Source organism: Hemiscyllium ocellatum, chromosome 23 (assembly GCF_020745735.1).
Source record: "Hemiscyllium ocellatum isolate sHemOce1 chromosome 23, sHemOce1.pat.X.cur, whole genome shotgun sequence".
Lineage (NCBI taxonomy): Eukaryota > Metazoa > Chordata > Chondrichthyes > Orectolobiformes > Hemiscylliidae > Hemiscyllium > Hemiscyllium ocellatum.
Window position 1 is genome coordinate 23,360,622 of NC_083423.1, and position 19,230 is coordinate 23,379,851.

The 19,230-nt window shown below is 45.9% G+C and overlaps 1 protein-coding gene across 3 annotated transcripts in view; it reads left to right on the forward strand.

The window, feature by feature from the left end:
* The first annotated feature begins 16,402 nt into the window (after positions 1 to 16,402).
* kcp (kielin cysteine rich BMP regulator) overlaps positions 16,403 to 19,230 on the forward strand; it is a 156,084-nt gene continuing 153,256 nt past the window's right edge. For all 3 annotated transcript variants that reach the window (XM_060842765.1, XM_060842766.1, XM_060842767.1), the window contains exon 1: positions 16,403 to 16,876. In XM_060842765.1, coding sequence (XP_060698748.1) covers positions 16,762 to 16,876 — 115 coding nt within the window. In that variant the 5' untranslated portion in view covers positions 16,403 to 16,761. The remainder of the gene's footprint in view (positions 16,877 to 19,230) is intronic.

The window sequence follows — 19,230 nt, forward strand, 5'->3', positions numbered from 1 at the left end:
ACTAGCTGCTCTGTATTTACTGTAGAAATGTCCTTATTCCTTTGTTCAATAAGGCTGTTTCAATTTCCACTCTCCAATCCCCTGGCACTTCCCTTATATTTTAGAAATATTAGCATATTATGGCAAGCTTTTTGCTATTCCTTCCCAAAGAAAGTGACTTATCCATTTTAATTGTCAGCCTTTTCAGTACCTCTTCCCGGTTTTTACCCACAACTTCCTCTTCCTAAACAGACGTTAATAAATACTCATTAAGTATTCTAGCACTACCCTACTCCTCTAAGCATTTATTGCATTCCTTGTTCCAACAGATTCCACATCACTTCATAGGACTGACTGACTATTCACATGCTCGTGAAGAACATCGGAATTCTCTATTATATTAACTGCCTTTCTGTTCCCTTATTTCCCCTTTTGTGTTGTGCTATTCTCTTCATTTCTCCTCCAACCGAGGGCATTTGTTGATTTTCTCATTTGGAGTTCATTTCACATTCATCTGTAAAACACTTGAAAAATTGCAGTTTAAAAAGGCCTTACCTTCCTTGCTGTCACCATTAGAGAGATGATGAAGGATTACCCTTCACTCTGGTACTGTACACTCACTCGGTAATACCCTGTTCTTGACGCTGTCAAGGTCTCACAGACAACACATGTCAATCGGACACATATGCACTTGCTGGGCCCTGTGACCATAGCCCAAGGTTACTGACACTGCTGTGCTCTCACAGTCTGTGCATTGCTCAGCTTTTGTGCACCTTGCTGGACGTCACTGTTTGCTATCATTGTTGGGGTCCCTGGTTAACCAATAAAAGGGCCTTACCCTCACTGTCTCCGTGTGAAGTGAAGACAATGGAAGGGGTTGAGTGAGATGATCAATCAGCAGAAAGAACTCAGCTAAATCAGCACATTGCGGAGCTCTTAAAACAAACAGTAGCCCCAGAACACAGAAAAACCAGCCAATCATAAACATCCATGCTTAGTTGCCTTGACCTCCAACTTCATAGGCCCAGAGCACAGGGATTACTCACAGTCCCAATGCTCGCATTCAACTATCCCTAGTATTCACAAAGCTGTAAAAAGAAACAAAGGATGTAAAATTGAGTAGCCTAGCACTGCCTGGTCTTCTGCATATTGTCATGCATGTAATGCATCACTGACCACTTCCTGCAAGGCCCGCATGGAATTGCAAATCTAAAATGGTGGACTGAAGTCCTCCCCTTGTGTGGGTCCAAAAACATCGAAGGTGCCGGCAGAACAGGCTGACACTAAAACTAGAGTCAAGATTAGATTGCTGCTGGAAAAGCACAGCAGGCCAGGCAGCGTCTGAGGAGCAGAAAAATCGACGTTTCAGGCAAAAACCCTTCATCAGGAATGAGGCCTTATTCCTGATGAAGGGCTTTTGGCCACAACATTGATTTTCCTCCTCCTCGGACGCTGCCTGACCTGCTGTGCTTTTCCAGCAGCAGTCTAATCCTGACTCTAATCTCCAGCATCTGCAGTACCTCCGCCTGGTTGACACCAAAACTAGTCAATGGATAGACAAACAACAGCTTTGTGAATCTCTCTGAAACAGCAAGCATTATACAGTGAGATGTGCTCTGCTTTGTGACGACCTGTATTTGAAAGGTCACATGAGGTATTTTTATCTTACTTTTGCTAAATTTTTGTAAGTGTTATGGTAAATTACTGCCACAATTTGCAGGGCTTTGCTGCAGACAGAAAGGGATGAAGGACCAACTGATTACGTCAGCCTGGTGACAGTTTTTGCACAGTCACTTGTTATGCAGCCTGAGCATGACATGGGTGTAATGAGGGGGTGGGAGCAAACTCTGCAGTGGGGCTGGCGAATGGGGGTTCCCCAACAAGGCCCTACCCTCTGAAGGTCTTCCAGGAGCACCCGGCCATTTTAGGACAGTACCTAAAAAGAAGGATCAAGGGGAATCTCCTTCATAAGTCAGAGCAAGGTCAGGATATGCTTCACAATTATCATCGCCTGAGCAGCAGGTCCATCCCAGAGGGAGCAGTTGACATCAGTGGCATCCCAATGTTTGCCTTTCACACATGAATCTCATTGGGGAGAGTGTATACAAGGTAGGGGGTACTGTACACAACCTTGGGAACAGTGTATGCAAGGTAGGGGTACACAACATTGGGGACAGTGTGCACAAAGTAGGGGGTACTGTACACAACATCGGGGACAATGGTATACAACGTAGGGGGTACTGTATACAACATTGGGAACAGTGTATACAAGGTAGGAATTACTGTACATAACATCAGGGACAGTGTGTACAAGGTAGGTGGTAATGTACACAACATCTCGGACAGTGTATACAAGGTAGGAGTTAATGTATACAACATTGGGGACAGTGTATACAAGGTAGGAATTATTGTATGCAACATCAGGGACAGTGTGTACAAGGTAGGGGATACTGTACACAACATCGGGAACAGAATATACAAGGTAGAGGGTACTGTAGACAACATCAGGGACACTGTGTACAGGGTAGAAGTTACTGTACACAACATCAGGGACAGTATATACAAGGTAGGAGGTACTGTACACAACATGGGGACAGTGTATTCAAGGTAGGGGTAGTGTAAACAACATGGGTACAGTGTATACAAGGTACTGGGTACTGTAGAACTACATCAGGGACAGTGTGTACAAGGTAGAAGTTACTGTACACAATATTGGGGACCATGTATACAAGGTAGGAATTACTGTACACAACATCAGGGACAGTGTATACAGGTAGGGGGAACTGTACACAACATTGGGAACAGTGTATACTGGAGAGGGGGTACTGCACACAACATCGGAGACAGTGTGTACAAGGTAGGAGTTTCTGTAAACAACATCGGGGAGTGTATACAAAGTAGGGGGCACTGTACACAACATCGGGGTCAGTGTATACAAGGTAGGAGTTATTGTACACAACATGGGGAGAGTGTATACAAGGTAGGGGGTACTGTACACAACATCAGAGACAGTGTATTCAAGGTAGGGGTACTGTACACAACATGGGGACGGTGTGTACAAGGTAAGGGTTACTGTAAACAACATCGGGAATAGTTTATACAGGGTAGGTGGCAATGTACACAACATCTCAGACAATGTATACAAGGTAGAGGTTACTGTACACAACATCGGGGACAGTGTATACAATGTAGGGATTACTGTACACAACATCGGGGACAGTGTATACAATGTAGGGATTAATGTACACAACATTGGGAACAGTGTATACAAGGAAGGGGGTACTGTAGACAACATCAGGGACAGTGTATACAGGTAGGGGGTACTATACACAACATTGGGAACAGTGTATAGTGGAAAGGGGGTACTGCACACAACATCGGAGACAGTGTGTACAAGGTAGGAGTTGCTGTACACAACATCGGGGAGTGTATACAAAGTAGGGGGCACTGTACACAACTTCGGGGTCAGTATATATAAGGTAGGTGGTACCTTACACAATACCGGGTACATTGCATACAAGGTAGGAGTTATTGTACACAACATGGGGAGAGTGTATACAAGGTAGGGAGTACTGTACATGACATCGGAGACAGCGTATTCAAGGTAGGGGTACTGTACACAATATCAGGGACAGTGTATACAAGGTAGGAGTTATTGTACACAACATGGGGAGAGTGTATACAATGTAGGGGGTACTGTACACAACATCGGGGATAGTGTATTCAAGGTAGGGGGTACTGTACACAACATGGGGACAGTGTATACAAGGTAGGTGGTACTGTACACAACAACGGGGACAGTGTGTACAGGGTAGAGGTTACTGTACACAACAATGGGGACAGTGTATACAAGGTAGTGGATACTGTAGACAACATCAGGGACAGTGTGTACAAGGTAGAAGTTACTGTACACAACATTGGGGACCATGTATACAAGGTAGGAACTGCTGTACACAACATCAGGGATAGTGTATACAGGTAGGGGGTACTGCACACAACATTGGGAACAGTGTATACTAGAGAGGAGGTACTGCACACAACATCGGAGACAGTGTGTACAAGGTAGGAGTTGCTGTACACAACATCGGGGAGTGTATACAAAGTAGGGGGCACTGTACACAACTTCGGGGTCAGTATATATAAGGTAGGGGGTACCGTACACAATACCGGGTACATTGCATACAAGGTAGGAGCTATTGTACACAACATGGGGAGAGTGTATACAAGGTAGGGGGTACTGTACACAACATCGGAGACAGCGTATTCAAGGTAGGGGTACTGTACACAACATCAGGGACAGTGTATACAAGGTAGGAGTTATTGTACACAACATGGGGAGAGTGTATACAAGGTAGGGGGTACTGTACACAACATGGGGACTGTGTGTACAAGGTAGAGGTTACTGTACACAACAATGGGAACAGTGTATACAAGGTGGGGGTACTATACACAACAATGGGAACAGTGTATACAAGGTAGGGGGTACTGTACACAACATCTGGGACAGTGTGTACAAGGTAGGGGATGCTGTACACAACATCGGGAACAGAATATACAAGGTTGGGGGTACTGTACACAACATCAGGGGCAGTGTGTACAAGGTAGGAGTTATTGTGCACAATATCGGGAACGGTATATACAAGGTAGGAAGTACTGTACACAACATCAGGGACCATGTATGCAAGGTAGGGGATACTGTACACAACATCGGGGGGCGTGTATACAGATAGGGGGTACTGCACACAACATCGGAGACAGTGTGTACAAGGTAGGAGTTGCTGAACACAACATCGGGGAGTGTATACAAAGTAGGGGGCACTGTACACAACATCGGGGTCAGTGTATACAAGATAGGGGGCACTGTACACAACATCAGGGACAGTGTATACAAGGAAGGAGCTATTCTACACAACATAGGGAGAATGTATACAAGGTAGAGGGTACTGTACACAACATCGGAGACAGCATATTCAAGGTAGGAGTACAGTACACAACATCAGGGACAGTGTATACAAGGTAAGAGTTATTGTACACAACATGGGGTGAGTGTATACAATATAGGGGGTACTGTACACAACATCAGGGACAGTGCATACAAGGTAGGGGGTACTCTACACAACATGGGGACAGTGTACACAAGGTAGGTGGTACTGTACACAACATGGGGACCGTGTGTACAAGATAAAGGTTACTGTACACAACATCGGGAATAGTATATACAAGGTAGGGGGTACTGTACACAACACCGGAACAATGTATACAAGATAGGGGGCACTGTACACAACAACGGGGATAGTGTATATAAGGTGAGGGTACCGTACACAACAACAGGGACAGTGTATACAAGGTAGAGGTTACTGTACACATCATCGGGGGCAGTTTATACAAGGTAGGGGGTACTGTACATAACACCGGAACAATGTATACAAGATAGGGGGCACTGTACACAACAACAGGGACAGTGTATACAAGGTAGGAGTAATCCACAACATGGGGATAGTGTATCCAAGGTAGGGGTACTGTACACAACATCAGGGACAGTGTATACAAGGTAGGGGGTACTGTACACAACATCATGAACCTTGTATACAAGGTAAGGGGCACTATTCACAAGGTAGGGTGCACTGCACACAAGGAGATGGGAATCATCTTCTTTCTCCTGGGAAGATTACAGCAAGACGAAAGGGCACATGAATTCATTGAGATAATAACCTCCCCGATGGCAAAACCATGCATGATGGCACCCACATGCCTTAACCACTCCCACCACTAGAGACTGGAAGCCACTCCACGATTAGCATGAGCAAGCTGAGCTGGAGGGTGGAAGAGACCATCTTTGTGAGGTGTAACTGGAGGCAGAGAATGGGACAGTATTGCCAGCTTCTCCATCTCACCAAGAACCCACCACTCTCTAAATGAACATCTCAGCCTCTCCATTACAAAGTCAGCTTGGCCAGCATCAATCCATAAAGATGATTAATGACACCAAGGGACGTAGGGTTGGCAGAGGAATATGACATTGAGGAAGATGGTCAGCTATTTTCTCGATTGGCAGAGCAGATTCCAGCAGTGGAAAAGCCTGATCGTCGTGTCACGACCTACTGAGAGAATTCATTGGAAAAGCAAGTCCCACTGTTCTTGGAATCATCACAAACATTTACTCACATGATCCAAAGCCCCCAGTTGCTCTGACTGACAAACAGAAAATTAATATAAAGAAAACACTCATCTGCTTACTATACTAAACAAGAAAATAACTGTTTATTTGGTACAAATTATCTATAACCAATTAACTAATCGATTAGGAAATATGATTTGCTAACCTAGAATTCTATAACTTAAGCTTTATCCCCTCTTAATTCCTCCTTGCACATACAGATAGACAAGACATGGATGTGAAGGGCAAAGAAAGAAAACAATATCAAGGCAACACAATTCGATAGCACCAGTCTGGGCCCCAGATTTCAATGAGTTGCCTTCTTTATGTTCCTTTTCAATTCCTTTTTACTTCTTGGCAGTTGATCCAGGCTGTTTTCACCGCAGCGCTTTCCTTCAGTCACTGGTTGAGAATTTGTTATATCACCTGCTTGTCAAGGGATGTTGCATCCGCCTTCGACAGGGGTTTGCAAACAAAAGTGAAAAGAAGGCAACTTCCTGTTCCAGGGGACTTCCTGGTCCTTCCACACAGGAAAGAGGAAAAACAAGACCAAAGACGTTTTTTTTTAAGATTTTCCATTTGCAGTTTCGGTGGTTCTTAGACCAAGATGGAAGACGGGAAAAAAATTTCTGGCTGAAAGAGCTGCTCCTTTTTTTGAGGTATTTTAGGTGCTGGAGGTGATTTCCACAAATTCCAGGAGCAGCAATTCCTGTTTGTTATGCTGTTGCATTGTTTTGGAACTTTGGGAAAAAAAGGCAAAACAACAGCAGTTTAAAAGGGAGAGGAGCAGACAAAGGAAGCACATGGTGAGGACAGTGCAGGAGAGAGAGAGAAACTTGAAGTTTCTGCCTTTGCTTTTGAATTCGTGTATCATTGGACATTGGAGTGCATCTGGGAAAATTAACAAACAGTGAATTTCACAACTAACCTTGGAGGAACCAGTTTGGGCGAAGTTCATAACACAGAATCAGATAAGTTAATTGTTGTTTTAAGTCTGTCCAAGAGAAAGGCTGTATTAGTGAGTACAGTGGGTTCTTTCTTGATTATTTGGTTTTGGAGATAAGTCTCTTGATTAAACTTAAAATATAAGCCATAGTTATTAATTTAACCTGGTGCAGTGTTTTGTAGAGAAATAAGACAGTGTTATTTTCTGGGTCAGTAGATTGTGAAGGAGTTAAAATGGCCTTTGCAGTGATATGTACTTCTTGTCAGATGTGGGAGTTTAAAGAGAGTTTAAGGGTTACTGTGGATTATATCTGCCAGAAGTGCTGTTGGATGCAAATCTTATCAGATCTAGTGGATCAGTTGGAGAGACAGATAGAAGCGGTGAGCAACAGTATGTGATGGATAGCAGTTATAGAAAATGGAGGGGGGAAGTCTCAGATACAGTCACATAGATGGGTTAACACCAGGAAGGGTAAGAGAGGTAGGCACCAAGGGCAGGAGTCTTTTGTGGATATACCCATTTCGAATAGGTATGCTGTTTTGGAAAATGTAGGGGGTGATGGTTTCTCAGGGGGATGTAGCACGAACAGCCAAGTTTCTGGTGTTGAGACTGGCTCTAATGCAATGAGGGGTACGTCGGCTTCCAAGAGATCAATTGTGTTAGGGGATTCTGTAGTCAGAGGTACAGACAGACGTTTCTGTGGCCAGCAGAGAAAAAGCAGAATGGTGTGTTGTTTCCCTGGTGCCAGGATCAAGGATGTCTCAGAAAGGGTGCAGAATGTTCTCACGGGGGAGAGGTGCCAGCAAGAGGTCATTGTCCACATTGGAACCAATGACATAGGAAGGGAAAAGGTTGAGATTCTGATGGGAGATTACAGAGAGTTAGGCAGGAATTTAAAAAGGAGGTCCTCAAGGGTAGTAATATCTGGATTACTCCCAGTGCTACGAGCTGGTGAGGGCAGGAATAGGAGGATAGAACAGATGAATGCATGGCTGAGGAGCTGGTGTATGGGAGAAGGATTCACATTTTTGGATCATTGGAATCTCTTTTGGGATAGAAGTGACCTGTACAAGAAGTACGGATTGCACCTAAATTGGAAGGGGACTAATGTACTGGCAGGGAGATTTGCGAGAACTGCTTGGGAGGATTTAAATGAGTAAGGTGCGGGGTGGGAGCCAGGGAGATAGTGAGGAAAGTGATCGATCTGAGACGGGTACAGCTGAGAACAGAAGTGAGTCAAACAGTCCGGGCAGGCAGGGACAAGGTAGGACTAATAAATTAAACTGCATGTGTTTCAATGCAAAGGGCCCAACAGGGAAGGCAGATGAACTCAGGGCATGGTTAGGGAACATGGGACGGGGATATCATAGCAATTACAGAAACATGGCTCAGGGATGGGGAGGACTGGCAGCTTAATGTTCCAGGATACACATGCTGCAGGAAGGATAGAAAGGGAGGCAAGAGAGGAGGGTGTGTGGCACTTTTGATAAGGGATAGCATTACAGCTGTGCTGAGGAAGGATATTCCCGGTAATACATCCAGGGAAGTTATTTGGGTGGAACTGAGAAATAAGAAAAGGATGATCACCTTATTGGGATTGTATTATAGATCAGCAGGTCAGGCAGCATCCAAGGAACAGGAAATTCGACGTTTCGGGCACAAGCCCTTCATCATTCCTGATGGGCATGTGCCCGAAACGTTGAATTTCCTGTTCCTTGGATGCTGCCTGACCTGCTGCGCTTTAACCAGCAACACATTTTCAGCTCTGATCTCCAACATCTGCAGACCTCACTTTTTACTTGTATTATAGATCCCCTAATAGTCAGAGGGAAATTGAAAAAAACTTGTAAGGAGATCTCCGCTATCTGTAAGAATAATAGGGTAGTTATGTAGGGGATTTTAACTTTCCAAACATCAACTGTGTTTGGATGGAGGTTAAAGGTTTAGATGGAGACGAATTTCTTAAGTGTGTACAAAACAATTTTCTGATTCAGTATGTGGATGTACCTACGAGTGAAGGTGCAAAACTTGGCCTACTCTTGGGAAATGAGGCAGGGCAGGTGACTGAGGTGTCAGTGGGGGAGCACTTTGGGGCAAGCGACCATAATTCTATTCATTTTAAAATAGATGGAAAAGGATAGACCAGATCTAAAAGTTGAAGTTCTAAATTGGAGAAAGGCCAATTTTGACTGTATTAGGCAAGAACTTTCGAAAGCTGATTGGAGGCAGATGTTCGCAGGTAAAGGGATGGTTGGAAAATGGGAAGCCTTCAGAAATGAGATAACGAGAATCCAGAGAAAGTATATTCCTGTTAGGGTGAAAGGGAAGGCTGGTAGGTATAGGGAATGCTGGATGACTGAAGAAATTGAGGGTTTGGTTAAGAAAAAGAAGGAAGCATATGTCAGGTATAGACAGGATAGATCGAGTGAATCCTTAGAAGAGTATAAAGAAAGTAGGAGTATACTTAAGAGGGAAATCAGGAGGGCAAAACGGGGACATGAGATGGCTTTGGCAAATAGAATTAAGGGGAATCCAAAGGGTTTTTACAAATATATTAAGGACAAAAGGGTAACTACGGAGAAGGGATTTCTAGGCCTCTTGCTGAGATAGTCGGATCATCAATAATCACAGGTGAGGTGCCGGAAGACTGGAGGTTGGAAAATGTGGTGCCACTATTTAAGAAGGGCAGTAAAGACAAGCCAGGGAACTATAGACCGGTGAGCCTGACCTCAGTGGTGGGCAAGTTGTTGGAGGGAATCCTGAGGGACTGGATGAACATGTATTTGGAAAGGCAAGGACTGATCCGGGATAGTCAACATGGCTTTGTGTGTGGGAAATCATGTCTCACAAACTTGATTGAGTTTATTGAAGAAGTAACAAAGAAAATGTTGAGGGCAGTACAGTAGATGTGATCTGTATGGACTTCAGTAAGGTGTTCGACAAGGTTCCCCATGGGAGACTGATTAGCAAGGTTAGATCTCATGGAATACAGGGAGAACTAGCCATTTGGATACAGAACTGGCTCAACATTAGAGGACAGAGGGTGATGGTGGAGGGTTGTTTTTCAGACTGGAGGCCTGTGACCAGTGGAGTGCCACAGGGATCAGTGCTGGGTCCTCTACTTTTTGTTATTTACATAAATGATTTGGATGCGAGCATAAGAGGTACAGTTAGTAAGTTTGCAGATGACACCAAAATTGGAGGTGTAGTGGACAACAAGTAGGGTTACCTCAGATTACAACAGGATCTGGACCAGATGGGCCAATGGGCTGAGAAATGGCAGATGGAGCTTAATTCAGATAAATGCGAGGTGCATTTTGAGAAAGCAAATCTTGGCAGGACTTGTACACTTAATGGTAAGGTCTTAGGGAGTGTTGCTGAACAAAGAGACCTTGGAGTGCAGGTTCATAGTTCCTTGAAAGTAGAGTCCCAGGTAGATAGGATAGTGGTGGTGGTGTTTCGTATGCTTTCCTTTATTGGTCAGAGTATTGAGTACAGGAGTTGGGAGGTCATGTTGTGGTTGTACAGGACATTGGTTAGGCCACTGTTGGAATATTGCGTGCAATTCTGTTCTCCTTCCTATCGGAAAGATGTTGTGAAACTTGAAAGGGTTCAGAAAAGATTTACAAGGATTTGTTAGAGTTGGAGGATTTGAGCTACAGGGAGAGGCTGAACAGGCTGGGACTGTTTTCCCTGGAGCGTCGGAGGCTGAGGGGTGACCTTATAGAGGTTTACAAAATTATGAGGGGCATGGATAGGATAAATGGGGAAAACTTTTCCCTGGGGTGGGGGAGTCCAGAACTAGAGGGCATAGGTTTAGGATGAGAGGGGAAAGATATAAAAGAGGCCTAAGGTGCAACTTTTTCACGCAGAGGGTGGTATGTGTATGGAATGAGCTCCCAGAGGATGTGGTGGAGGCTGGTACAATTGCAACATTTTAGAGGCATTTGGATGGGTATATGAATAGGAAGGGTTTGGAGGGATATGGGCTGGGTGCTGGCAGGTGGGACTAGATTGGGTTGGATATCTGGTCGGCATGGACAGATTGGACCGAAGGGTCTGTTTCCATGCAATAAATCTCTATGACTCTGTCGCATTGGAGCATAAATTAGCCCATTCAGCCCATCGAGAAGTAGAAAGTGTGGACTACAGATGCTGGAGATCAGAGTCAAAGAGTGTCGTGCTGGAAAAGCAGAGCAGGTCAGGGAGCATTCAAGGAGCCAGAGAGTCGGCATTTCAGGCAGAAGCCCTTCAGCCCATTCAGCCCATTGAGTCAGCTCCACCATTTGATCATGGCTGACAGATTTTCCAACCCCATTTTCCCACCTCCTCCCCCTAACCTTTGCTTCTCTTGACAATCAAAAACTTAACTTACAGACTTATCATCAACCTGATCTACAAATATTCACAAAAATCGTTATCCATCTCTATTTTAAATATACTCAATGACCTGGCCTCCTCAGCCTTCAGGGGCAATGGATTCCACAGATTCACCACCCTCTGGCTAACCTGTGTTCTTTGTTGCACTCAACACCCCATACCATCTGCTAACCACACCCACTCCGCCCCTCCACCACCACACACTCACATACACACACACCCACTCTCTCTCTCACACACACACACACACACACTCACTCTCACACACACACACTCTCTCATACACTCACTCACACACACACATACTCTCACATACATACTCACACACTCTCACAATCAAACACACACAAACGCACACATTTTCACACGCACACTCTCATACACACACTCACACACTCTTACACATACACTCACACACACTCACACGCACATACTCACTCACACGCATGTTCACTCATTCACTCACACACAAACTCACTCACACACATACTCACTCACACACACTCACTCACTCACAAACACTCACACACCCACTCACTCACTCATGCACACCCATTCACTCATACACACTCACTCACACACACACTCACTCACACGCACACTCACTCACATACACACTTACTCACTCACACACACTCACATACACACACGCGCACACACACTCACTCACACACACATTCACTCACACGCACACACTCACTCATGCACACACTCACTCACACCCACTCACTGACATGCACCCTCACTCACTCACACACGCACTCACTCACATGCACACTCACTCACATACACACTTACACACACACTCACTCACACATACACTCACTCACACGTGCACACTCACTCACTCATACACACACTAACTCACACACACTCACTCACACACACTCACGCACACTCACTCACATACACACTCACTCACATACACATTCGCTCACACGCACACTCACACGCACACACACGCACTGACATACGCACACTCACTCATACGCACACTTACTCACACACACAATCACACTGACACACACTCTCTCACAAACACACACTCACTCATACACACACACTCACACAATCACACACACACTCACTCACACACACTTGCACAAACATTCACTCACACTCACACACACACACACACACTCACTCACATTCACTCACACAGACAAACCATGGTGATCTGCTCAGGAGTTGACAGTGTGGTGTTGGAAAAGTATGGATTTGGTCTGGAGCCAACCAAGACATTTCCGTCAGGCCAACATCCAGCTTAATCCCAAACCCGTCAGCTCCATGGCGTTTGCTTTTTGCTCTCACCGTTGCAGAGAAAGTAACATTGTATACAATTTACAGTGCTCCAGTGAACATTTTTAAAACGGCAACCATCTCTTTACACAGTCTGCTTGGTTTGAAGCAGCATCTTCCTTTTATTAGCCCATCGTCCAAAATTAAAGTAGATTAAATTGTGTGGTATTTTATACAACTCCTATGTTTTTAGAAGTTTCACGCAATAACTTTACCCAGAAATACTTCAAAAATGCATTTCAGAAATGGTTTAACCTTGTGAACCCCCTCCATGGGTGCTATGGATGGCCTGATATCTCTATGCAGCATTCACTGACTGGTTTCAATATGGCGGTAGAAGGCAGCTGATTTTCACCAGTCAAAACTGCAGATGCTCTTTCAGGGTAGCTCGAATCTTTGGGGCCTGACTTTGGTTAACACCTGTTCACATGGCTGTTGAAGCCTCAACCTGGCTGACAGAGGAGCCACATCAGGGTAGTTGCAGTGATGTGAGCACCTACTCTGATGTCCTGGGAGAGATCAGCAGGTCCACGCTGTGGAGCCTCTGCCTCTCCTCTGAAGATGAGGCCTCCAACAATCTTGTCAGGGCCTGCAGAAGCACGGAGCTCCATTTCCACAAAAGCGGCTCTCCTGAATCTACAGGCCAGCAGCCATTGATGTCTGCCCAAGCTCCTACTGCAGCACTAAGACACCAGCAGGATTTCATGCCTGCTGTGGTGAAAGTTGAGCCAGAGGGCAGTAGGGACTCCATCTTGGTTTGGCCTGGCAGTGCAGCAATGGAGGTGTGTACCCACCACCTCTCTGGTGGAAAGGATGGGCTCCAACCTCTACATCATAGACTAGGCCACTGTGGAGCAGGATCCTCCATGATTCCAGCCTGTGGCTGGAGGCTACGTGTGAAGATAGTGATCTCGGTGTGGATACTTATCAGCAGATACCACCTCCTATAATCTGTCCCAACAAGATAAGTCTCATCTAAGTCTCCTCGAGCAGATCCATCTGCACCTTGCCACCCAGGGACAGACACACCAGCCACCCTGTTTGCCTAGCCTGGCTGCAGACTATTCATATAATTACAGAATCCCTGCAGTGTGGAAATAGGCCATTTGGCCCATCGAATCCACATCAGCCATCTGAAGAGCATCCAACACATGCTCACCCCATTGCTGTAACCCTGCATTTCCCATTACTGATCCATCTGACCTACATACTCTGGACAATTTAGCAGTGGCAATTCACTAACCTGCACATCTTTATTCATGCCCAATAACTCACTGTGTTCTAATCCTGATGCTAGACCAGTGCAGAGGGTTCACACAGGACTCATGCCTGAACTGAAGTCTGTGAATCAATACCCATCATGGTTTCAGTTAAGGTTCTCCCCTCGGCCTCCTTTGTTTCAAAGAAAACCACACGAGGTCAGTCAGACATTCCTCATAACTGAACATCTCCAACTGGGCAACAATAAATCTCCACTGTAGCCTCTTTAATTCAATTACTTTTTTCTCATAATGCGTGGATCTATAACGCACACTACTGCAGCTGTGGCCTAATCGGTGCTTTAGCCATGGGAAATGCTGGGATAGGGGAGAGGTGGGATGCTCTTTGGAGGGTCAGTGTGGCCTTGTTGGGCCGAATGGCCTGTTTCCACACTGTCGAGATTCTATAAGTAATAAGATTCTATATACACTTCCAGCATTAATTCCCTGTTCTTATTCTTTGGCTGAAAGAGGAAAGAATCCCATCAGCTTTCATGATGTGGAGGTGCCGGTGTTGAACTGGGGTGGACAAAGTTAAAAATCACACAACACCAGGTTAACACTATAACCTGATGTTCTGTGATTTTTAAATTTGCTTTCATGACTGTGTTTTTGTGGCATGGTGGCTCAGTGGTTAGCACTGCTGCCTTATAGGGACCTTGGTTCAATCTCAGCTTTGGATTACTGAGTGTGGAGTTTGCACATTCTCCCTGTGTCTGTCTAGGTTTCCTCCCATAGTCCAAGAGTGTGCAGATTAGGTGAATTAGCCAAGCTAAATTACCCATAGAGTACAGGGATGTGTTGGTTAGGTAAATTAGTCAGGGAATGGGTCTGGGTGGGTTACTTTTTGGAGGATTGATTTGGGCTGAAGGTCCTGTTTCCACACTGGAGGGATTCTATGATTCTGACTCCCTGCAGGAATTCGCAGGTCGTTTTATTGCCCACATTTGTCAGAATGCACCACTTACGGTGTATTGCCTTGCTTTCTTAATTTTTGCCAAATGCATGACCTCATGTGTGGCCATGTTTACATGTACCTGGCTATAGACCATTGAGGAGAAAGTGAGGTCTGCAGATGCTGGAGATCAGAGCTGAAAATGTGTTGCTGGAAAAGCGCAGCAGGTCAGGCAGCATCCAAGGAACAGCAAACTCGACGCTTCAGGCATAAGCCCTTCATCAGGAATGACCATTGATATCTGTCTACAGCTTTCTTCTTCATTATCAGGCATTTTCTAAAAAGCATCTTCTAATTTCTTAATCACGTTCCCTACATTCAGGTATCGATCATTGATATATACTACAATGGGCAATGGAATGGCTCCTGGGGAAAGTTCATCAGGGGCATGTTCAGCAGTAACAGTCACATTTGCTCTTCCTGATTCCACCAGCAGACAGCGGTTTAGTTCCAAACTATCACAGTAAACACTGGAACCCACCATCCAAGGTTCATGCCAAGAGTTTAATACTGAGCGCTGTAACTCTCAGTCTCAAAGCACAATCCCAGCAAAACACCTGGAGCTTTAGCCTCTCAAATCTCACCTTGAACCAGGCATGTTAGTTGTAGTACGTGTGATAAAAGCCATGTTACCCTGCTCTTGCCCAACTACCTGGCTGGTTTCCCGGTGCCCTTGGTACCAAACATGGGGGGGGGGGGGGGGGGGGGGGCAGAAACAAAAACAGAAATTGCTGGAGAAACTCAGCAGGTTTGGCAGCAGCTGTGGGAAGACAGCTGAGTGAGCATTGCAAGGGCAGTGATTCTTCATGAGAAGAGGGAGAGCTGAGCTGGGTTCCCAGCAGATTTCCATGCTCTCCAGCTGAACAGGCTTTGGAAAAGAGCTGAAATATAAATGTTGATAATTAGTTACAGACACTGCTCACTGATGGAGAGGATGAGACCAGTGCTCCTTTGAGCCTCCTCCTCAGCAGGTTATCACAGAGTTCTGTCGGATGTGGGTGGGATTAGTGCCAGTTTCTGGGTTGGCTCTCTCTCTCTCTCTCTGTCCTTCCCCTTTAAGGAGCCTGCTAGCCGGCCAGTCCGGCTGGGGTGGGCTCCAGTCCGGGTTTTGCAGCAGCCCCGGCTGTGAATGCGGGAGCGGAGTGGGATTGAGCGGCCGAGCCGTGCAGAGGTGACCGGGCTCAGAGCGCTCACTCCCGGTTACTGCCCTGCTCCTACACAGCAGCCCTCCGGAGCTAGAACTCTGCCAGCCCTTCCCTCTGGGAATCCTTCAGATTCCCCCATCCTCTGAAACTAATTCTCTCTCTGAACATAACACTGTCCCTTGAAGATCCTGCTGAGGGTCCCCAGTATTTACTAGGTTTGATCCTCGAAACCCTTCCCTATTAACTCCTCTCTCACTCCATCCCGATTTCCCTCTAATTTCCCTCCCTTCTCTCTCCCTTCAATTCTTTCGTTCTCTCCTGTTCCTTGTAGCCTTCTCCTCTCTATTCTCTCTGCCTCCCTCCATCCTCATCTTCTCTCTGCCTTCCTACTTCTGTTCTCTCTCTCTCCCTCCCACTAGCCCCTTTCACCTACTCCTCTTTCCCCACCTTAGCCCACCATGCTCCCCTTCTCCTCCTGACACTTTCCCTCTCCTCCTGACACTTTCCCTCTCCTCCTGACACTTTCCCTCTCCTCCATGTACCTTTCTATGTCCGGATATTTGATGTCTAAATGTCCAATGACCCCGTGAAGAGGGATCTCCACGTTTGAAATCTCTTGAGTCTGTCTTCCTGACTGCAGAATGAGTTGCAGGCTGGCACTGTGTGTCCTGGTTCGGGTGTCTCTGCTGTCTGGGATCCTGGTTGGAATGTCCGTGGGTCAGGACATGTCCCAGCCATACTACCACCAGGAGAATGGTAAGTACTTCTTAATGAATGAAAAGAAATGCAGTACCGAGCATTTAGTATTGAAAGAAAAGGGCACCGTGGGGTTGGGACCCTGAAGTACCATTGCTGAATCTTTCATTGCAAGAGCTGAGTGTTGGCTCTTACTCTATGGCCTTGTTGAGCCTTTTTGTGTCTCCCTGTGTGTCTGTCCTTTTTTAAAACTTCTCTGTCTGTCTTTCTGCTGCTTACTCTGACAGCCCTACATTGTATGTCCAGCATTTTCCTTTTTAAATTAAAAGAGCTGACCCCAATTCAAGTTTGCAGTGTCGAAGATTTGGCACGGTCTCACTTTGAAGCTGATGTTGAGATTTCAAAGATAGTTTGAAAAAGGTTTTCATTTCACTGGCACCTTTCTTGAGTACAGACTGTCCCAAAGTTCTTCGCAGCCAATGAAGTGCAGTGTCTGTTACAATGTAGGATTAACAGTAGCCCATCTCTGCACAGCAAGATCCAATAAACAGTTCTGAGATATTAGATTAGATTCTCTACAGTATGGAAACAGGCCCTTCGGCCCAACCAGTCCACACTGACCTTCCAAAGAGTAACCCACCCAGACCCATTTCCCTCTGACTAATGCATCTAACACAATGGGCGTTTTAGCATGGCCAATTCACCTAACCTGCACATCTTTGGACTGTGGGAGGAAACCGGAGCACCCAGAAGAAACCCACGCAGACACAGGGGAATTTGCAAACTCCACACAGACAGTCACCCGAGCTAGAATCGAACCTGGGACCCTGGTGCTGTGAGGCAGCAGTGCTAACCACTGAGCCACCATACCACCCAGATGCTAAATAAATACCAGCCACAACATCCATGATTCTTCTTTGAAATAGTGTCATGGAGTTATTTACATACACCTAAGAGGCCAGTGATCTCCAATTTAACATCACACCAAAAAAAAACATCTCTGAGAGTACTGTGCTTCCTCAGTACTGTCATTGAGTTGTAACTTTTTGAGTTCTGTGCTCCAAAGATCTCGAATAGAATTCTCTCCAGCCTTCTGGAGAGAATGCTGCTACCTCAGCCACAGGTCCCAGATTGAAGTATTCCTCTAAGGAAAGGGTGAATAACTGATCAGCGAACTACCCTTTCCATTGTCAGCAGATTTCACTCCCTGTCCAGTATTTTGTTTTCAAACCTCTCCAAAAGGAACCCACTCTCACTATATGTCCCTGCCTCTCTCAATTTGACCCAACCTTCCTTCTTTCGCTACCTGCCCCTAGTGCGTGTACTTTCTATCTCTCTTTTCCAACCCCCCCCACCCCACCCCACCATGCCTCTATCAATCCCTGTTTCTATTCTTTCTCTGTCTGGCCCTGACTGCCCCAGCCCTCTCTCTCGTTCTCTCAGGCTGAGGTGTTTCCCTCTCTACCTGCTTTTCTGATCAAGATAATAAAAGAATCATTTGTTTTAGCAATCTGAGCAACTCTCAGTTACAACTCATGCCAGACGCTTCTATTCTTTCTCTACCTCTGAAACCTATCTCTTTGTATGTAATGTCTTCTCTATTCCTCAACTGCCTCCTGTCTTTTGTTCAAACGAACTTTAATCAAGATCTGAAAGATCAATGGCACAGACTTCAGTCTGCGGGTGAAAACTAAACAAAAGCAAAGTAGAGGCCCTCTCCCACAGACGCTGTATGGGGCAGTGTAATTCCACAGATATCAGCTGTCAGAGTGGACTTTCTCCTGTCTCCAGTGAACTATGGAGAGCAATATGTTGATGTTAGCCTAGCCTGTCAGTGTCTGGGTGCAGTACCGGTGGGTACAGGGCTGTCTCTGTGTAACACTGGGATACAGTACCGGTGGGTACGGTGCTGACCCTGTGTAACACTTGGCAACGGTACCGGTGGGTTCAGTGTTGTCTCTGTATAACACTGGGGTACAGTACCGGTGGGTTTGGTGCTGTGTCTGTATGACACTGAGGTATGGTACTGGTGGGTACGGTGCTGACCCGGAATAACACTGGGGTACAGTATTGGTGGGTTCACTGCTGGCCCTGTGTAATATTGGAGTACGGTACCGGTGGGTTCAGTACCGACCCTGTAAATTACTGGGGTACGGTACCGGTGGGTTTGATGCTGTCTCTATGTAACACTGGGGTACGGTACTGGTGGGTTCAGTGCTGTCTCTGTATAACACTGGGATATGGTGGGTTCGGTGCTGACCCTGTATAACACTGGGGTACAGTACCGGTGGGTTCGGTGCTGACCCTGTATAACACTGGGGTACAGTACCGGTGGGTTCGGTGCTGACCCTGTATAACCCTGGGGTATGGTGGGTTCGGTGCTGACCCTGTATAACACTGGGGTACAGTACCGG